At 36.4% G+C, this 6,216-nt stretch overlaps 1 protein-coding gene across 1 annotated transcript in view; it reads left to right on the top strand.

The window, feature by feature from the left end:
- Positions 1–2,271: 2,271 nt before the first annotated feature.
- POU6F2 (POU class 6 homeobox 2) overlaps positions 2,272–6,216 on the top strand; it is a gene marked incomplete at both ends in the record, with an annotated part of 321,727 nt that continues 317,782 nt past the window's right edge. Inside the window, one exon of the mRNA XM_082479713.1 lies at positions 2,272–2,376. Within this exon, the coding sequence (XP_082335839.1) occupies positions 2,272–2,376 (105 nt within the window). The remainder of the gene's footprint in view (positions 2,377–6,216) is intronic.

The raw sequence follows: 6,216 nt of genomic DNA, 5'->3' as shown, positions 1-6,216 counted from the left end.
AAGGGAATTTGAAAGGTGTTTGTGCATATCTGCTGTGAAAAGGCTCCTCCTGAAGAAAAACTATAAAATAAACATCCTTAAGTTTCCTTTCAAATTCATATACAGTATTTGCCTTCAGCATATCTGCTTTCCTGGAGGCAGCTGAGGCAACCTCCTCTACTTACTCCCCCATTTCCCAGTTGTGTTTTGGATTCCTTGCGATGATATGGGTGTTGATGAAGGCCTTCACAACACCGCCTGGTTTATCCATAGAATCATCCTGAGGGATGAGACCGCAGAAAATTCTCAGCTGACCAAAAGGCAGCCCAAGGTATTAGTTCAGTGTATTTTCTTTCATGAGCAAGAAGCAGATAAGATTTCAGCACAAATGGTGCATTTTAATTATGTTTATAAGTGAAATGCAGAGCAGATGTTGGAAGCACCATTTCAAGTGCTCCTTTCTCATCCTAGAGGCAACGTTTCAGTGCTACTATTGTATATATCTCTAAAAATGCTTGATTTGAAAAACTTTTTAAGGTAAAACATCTTGTTGGCCTCAGAGCACTTCTGGGTCTCCGTGCATCTACATGTGAATTCTTTTCTTGTTTCTGATTTTTGAAATATGTATCAAAACTTCCTTTCTTAACTTTTTTCTCAGTAATTAAAAAAAAAAAAGTACTATAAAAACTCGAAGAATGCAAAGTAAACTTGATATACCCTGCCCATCTCACTCCCCTCAACATACATTCTCTCTCTCCCATACATGCATGCATATATGCATACGTATACACATACGCATATACATACACATACACATGCACTCCATCACATTCCAAACACTCCTGGATGTTGGATCTTAAAATTAGATTGTAGGAAATATTAGACTGGCAAGTGCTGTGCCTACAATTGGAATTTGTTGATAGGCTGACATTTCCTTGGCTATCACATACTGAGATCAATAATGTCCATACCTTTAAAAATGAGCTAATAACTTCAAAATATTGCTAGAAACATACTTAAAATGGAAAGGGTGCATTACATTAAGCTTAGAGACTAGACCGCTTTTTTCTGCATTTTTGCTTCTGACAGTCTTTGAAAAGCAGGTTGTTTGCACTAGTAACAGAAATGCAATTTTAAGAGGGCAGAAAGATGCACTAATATTTATATGAAGCTGTAATACAGCAAAAATGATATGGGCTGTTATGCTACTATATTGCCAGAGGACTGTATTGATCTTTGAAGGGTTAAAGTGCTACTGGGTTACATTAATGTCACCCTTCAGCAATCACTGGCCAATAACATATCAGCAATCAATGCTGCAGCGTGTTGTTCACGACACTCAGTTTTTGGAGACAAGTGGCTGATATATTTTGACAAGAAGAAAAAATAGTCTTGGAAATTCTTGCAAATCTTAACTCAGAGGGGAAGATATATGAAACAAACTGCTTCCATTAGAAAAAAATGGTAATGTTTGCCTTCATAAGTAACAACATTTTATGTCAGTTCAGTGGAGCAGTGAATGAAGCAAAACTCTGCTAACCTTCAAAACGGAAAGGATTCCGTAAGTAGGATTTACATAGTCTGAATATTTTATATTTTGAGTGCTCATCACAGCTCGCATAAACTCATACTTAAATATATATTTCCAATAAAGAAAACATTTGACTTCTGGTGGAGTAAAGCAGTGAGACACGTTTTGGCTTGTGAGTACAGACACAGGTTTCTCAGTCCCTGCTCCTCTTTTTTTCTTGTTAGCAATTTTCTTCTATCAAGTTCTGATAATTTGTGCATGTCCAAAGACAGCAATGCAAGCCTCTTCACTTTGACACAAAAGAAACTTAAAGAAAAAAAAAAATAATCAGGAACTCAAATGGCCATAAAATAGAACTACAAAGGGGGGAATAAAAAATAGAGGCTGTGAGAGCATGCGAGGGGTTAAAGTTCTGACCACTGTCTGCATATATAAAATTATATCACCTTATCTGAAAAGTTTAGGCTCAAAAGAAAAGCCTCAGTTTAAAATACCTTTTAGGTTTATTAAATCTTTAGGCTGAAGATTACAGCAAGTGTTTTGTCTTTGGTGAGTAGCTGTTTGTCTCACTTTATTTACTTGGTATTGGGTATTTGTCAATGTCATTTCATATCTGCAGAAAATTCATACGTTGTATGGAAGTATGTATGTGTGTGAGTGTGCTGAAGGTCACATGACTGTTTCATCCTATTTGGTGGAGCAGCTTGACTTTTTTTCCCTTGCTTTTGGTGATGGTTGTGAGTGCAGAAGTTGATTGACAGATGCATGCCAGAAACCCCCATTCTCCTTTTCAAAGACTACATATGATGGATTGCGATCTTTCAGCTCAGCAGGACACAGGGACCATGCAAGCTGTAATTGGTCAGGTATGGAGTCAGCCATTTCTCAACTCCCCTTTTATTTTTTTTTTTTCCCACAAGGGTCTAACCATATGATTCACATAATTCATATTTACAGTACCATCTTTCTATCTGTATCTTCAGCTACCAGTGAGTGTAGTACTGAAAGTGAGAAAGGCAAAAGAACCACAATAATCTGGCCAGGGAATCACTAGTTAAACCTAAAATGCCATGCTTTTCTTCTAATAAACCCAGTTTATAATTTAGTCTGAGCTTTGCCAAATCAATCTATTTCTTAATTTACCGTTGTATTTTGTTTAAATGTGCTGAAGTAGAAGAAGTGAGGAGTTAAAGTGTTATGTTTGCTAGGGAGTTGCTTTCTATTTCTAATACTGTTCATTATTTCTATATTGACTCTATTCCTGTACTACAGGCTGTGGATTTTTTTTTTTCTTTTTCTTTTTTCTTCTTTTACTCCTAACCCAGATAATGTGTGATTGAGCTTGGTAAATGTAGTAGTCTTCGCTGCTGCAGAGGGGCAGACTGCAAATTAAACACTGCCACAATCTGAAAGGTCCAGGTGGTCTGCTCGTGCTTCCTAATGCAATCCAGCACAACAGCTTTAATAAACAGCTCTATTTAGTTCTCCCTCCCTGTATCCAGGGAAGTGAACTGGTCTGGGGCTGCTGTGATGAAATGCCAGAAGAATATCTCTCAAAGGCCTCACAAGCTGATTTTTAGAGCTTTTCCGTTTTGTCGTCTTTGTCTTCCAAATGGGTCAGTGAGTCCTTCTCTTTCTGTTTTGTGATTTCTGATAAGTCTGTAGATTTTATGTGTGTGTTTTAACCGTGCTGTTTCTAGCTTTAGCCAGAAGAGAGAAGAATCATTGTCTTTTCATTTGCTTCAAATAATAACCTGAAGTGAGGAAAGAAATTAAATTATTTTGTCCTGTTGTACAGGGAGAGCTGTTTTCCTATGAATGCAGCTGGAGTCGGATGAGGGTGTCTGTTTTTCTTTTTCTAACAAAATTTTAAGTGCTCAACACTTTCTCATTAACCACTGACTTGTAAATCAGTCTCTGGCAAAGGTTATTTTTTGAACTCTCAAAAGTTTGTGGTTTTTTGCATATGTTTCCAGTGTAGTGAACGCATGCTGCTGAGGTGATGACATAGTATTTGTGTTTCCTATATGTTGATACAATGGTGGAAAAATATGCATCCTACACACTGTTTTCAACTAAATTAACGGCAAAGCACAGAAGTCCCTCAAAGCACATGGTTTATTAATACCATCGTACACAGTAATGCATTTCTGGGCGGAAAATGTCAAATATGTAATACCATGTTTACCACAGACTTTTATTGCTTTAAATATTTTAAAAATAGAAAATACATTTTTTATTAAAAATCCCCCAAACATTAACAGCTTTCTATTAGGCTGGCTTATATGTAAAAAGTGGGGCATGCTTGCCAGTATTACATTGTCTGAAAATACGTATTTTAGAGCGGATTAATTACCTTTTTGTGTAAACTTGTTCAGTCTTAAAGAAATATATTTAGTAATTCTAAGGCAGATACAATGGCAAGGTTTTGAGCAAGTACACTTAACAGAAAATGTACCCTGAAACGTTGATAAATCTCAAAGCTTGTAATATCTCTTTAATGTAACTTTTGCTTTGGCATGTAAGAAAGTGTAAGTTAGCTATTTTATGTTTAAAGCTCACTAGCTCTTAGAAAGTGGTTTTGAGGCAGGAAAGGGTAGGAGTATTTTTTTTTCTGTGTGTAACATTCCATATTTCATCAATTAAAAAAAAGTTCAGTGAATGTCTGGAAAAATGTTTATATTGTGTGTTAGTGTATTTCATTTCCTAAAAATCAATAACAAGGGCATGTACTTCAAAGAAAAATACATTTCACTATTTTAGGTGACTAACTTCTTTGGGGTTTTTATGTCAGATTTTATGGATATTATTATTTTGCAACTTAATATGTTAGGTGTTCCAAACATTTTTTTAGATCTGCATGTGTGCATATTTACATGTCATATGTGTAAGTGTGCACATCCAAATGTGTTCATAAATCCACAAAATGTTCGAGTATGTTTTGGTTTTGATTAATTGTTCAGTGTTTGATTGTCATTAGCTACATGGGAAGACAGAGCAAAATGGGTTTGCTTTTTTTCAGATGAAAATGATGAATTTTCTAGTTCTATAATAAAAGAGTTACTTAAAACTTGGGAAGCACAGAGCAATCAGTATAATTACCATACATTTCTGAAAATAGAAATAGACTTTCTCTATGGACTCTAATACTCAGCTGACAGGAGAAAATAACTATCAAAAGACAAACCCTATGCCATAAAATCTTTCCACACTGTAAGTCTATATTTAGTATTGATAAATAATAAAGATTTGCATATTCAGTATGTGTATATTTTTAGAAGATAGCGTTCATTTCCTGACACTATTGTTTTAGAAAAAGTTCTTAAGAGTCCTTGTTAACTTTCAAAGCTCCGAAAGCAAAAACTTTAAATAAATGTTTATCATTTGGCCTTTTTATTTCAGAATTGTATTTTTCTCCAGCTGTGAGAACTAAATTTTGGGTTGACTAATTCTGCAGATGTAGCTTTAAATTCAGTCTTGTTTGCTGCTAATGGAGTGTGAACTTGCCTAATTAAAAATCCAAACTATACATGTATATCTCTGCTCTGATGGAGATCAGAAACACTAGCAGTTATTTGTAGTTCAAACACTAGTCTGTGTACAACACAAAAGTAATAGCAGGAGCATGCTGATTTAAAGGCATTTTCAACACCAGGTACTTGGTCATCATTAAATGCATTTTCCAATTTATTTTTTTTTTTAATATTCCTGATTTCATCTGTCTCCAAGCACCAGTGTCCACAGTGGCTCCCACTGGTGATGGCAATGGTAGGCAGAGAGCTACAATCCCTACCATTACCTAGCACCTGGGTGTACTGGCTCCAAGGTGCGGAATTGCTTGTGTACCTTCCCTCTGGATTTTTCCTCCCCCAAGCAAGCAATTAAACAAGCAAGTACTCTGAAGAACAACCTCCTTGCCTGGCGTGTCAAGATCTAGAAGCTCATTGCTCATTGTGATTTTGATTCATAACTGGAGTGTTTGGAATGAAACCCTGATCCCTGTCAGCAATAGTCTGTAGCATCCTTCCTTGCATGCTGAACCATAATGCCCGTTATTTCTTCAAATGTGTTTTGCTCTTATAGAAACTATTACCTGGATTTTTATGCCATGTTCCTTATATATACTAAGCCCATCTAAAATGAACAGGTAATTAAATGCGTCATCTAATTATTCCAATTATGCTGTATTTTCTCTACCTTGTATGCTTTCTAAAATCTGTACTGTACCTTTCTCTTCTCTTTTTTCCTTTTTTCCCCCATCTTTTTTTTTTTTTTTTTTTTTTTCAGACCTGAGCTTGTGAGTGACAGGTTAGTTCATCAGCATTACAGCCCTCCTGTTTTTGTCTCATCTCATGCAGACAGGTCACTGTGTCCAATCACCCTTCTGGCTCTGCTATCCCCAGGGGAGCCCAGGCCAGCCTGCCATCTTGATCCACCGGCCTGAGGGCCCGGGCTGGCTGCACATTTCTGTGTTCACTGGTTCTTGCAAATATACTAAAATGGGAAGGGGAGGGGGTGTGTGTGTGGAGGGCAGCTTAAATTAGGTCTCTGTAAACTGAGAGGAAGTAAATTAGGTAACATTCTTCTTCAAATAAGCAGGCGTTTGTTGTTGTTACTGCTATGTTTGAGTTCTCTTTCTACCTTTAACTGTGTTTATTTTCTATATTTCAATGGTACCCTCCATGTGATCTCATCACCTAGTAAAA

Source organism: Vanellus vanellus (assembly GCF_965231255.1).
Source record: "Vanellus vanellus genome assembly, chromosome: 2".
In the NCBI taxonomy this organism is placed as follows: Eukaryota; Metazoa; Chordata; class Aves; order Charadriiformes; family Charadriidae; genus Vanellus; species Vanellus vanellus.
This window is presented reverse-complemented; position numbering and strand designations above follow the sequence as displayed.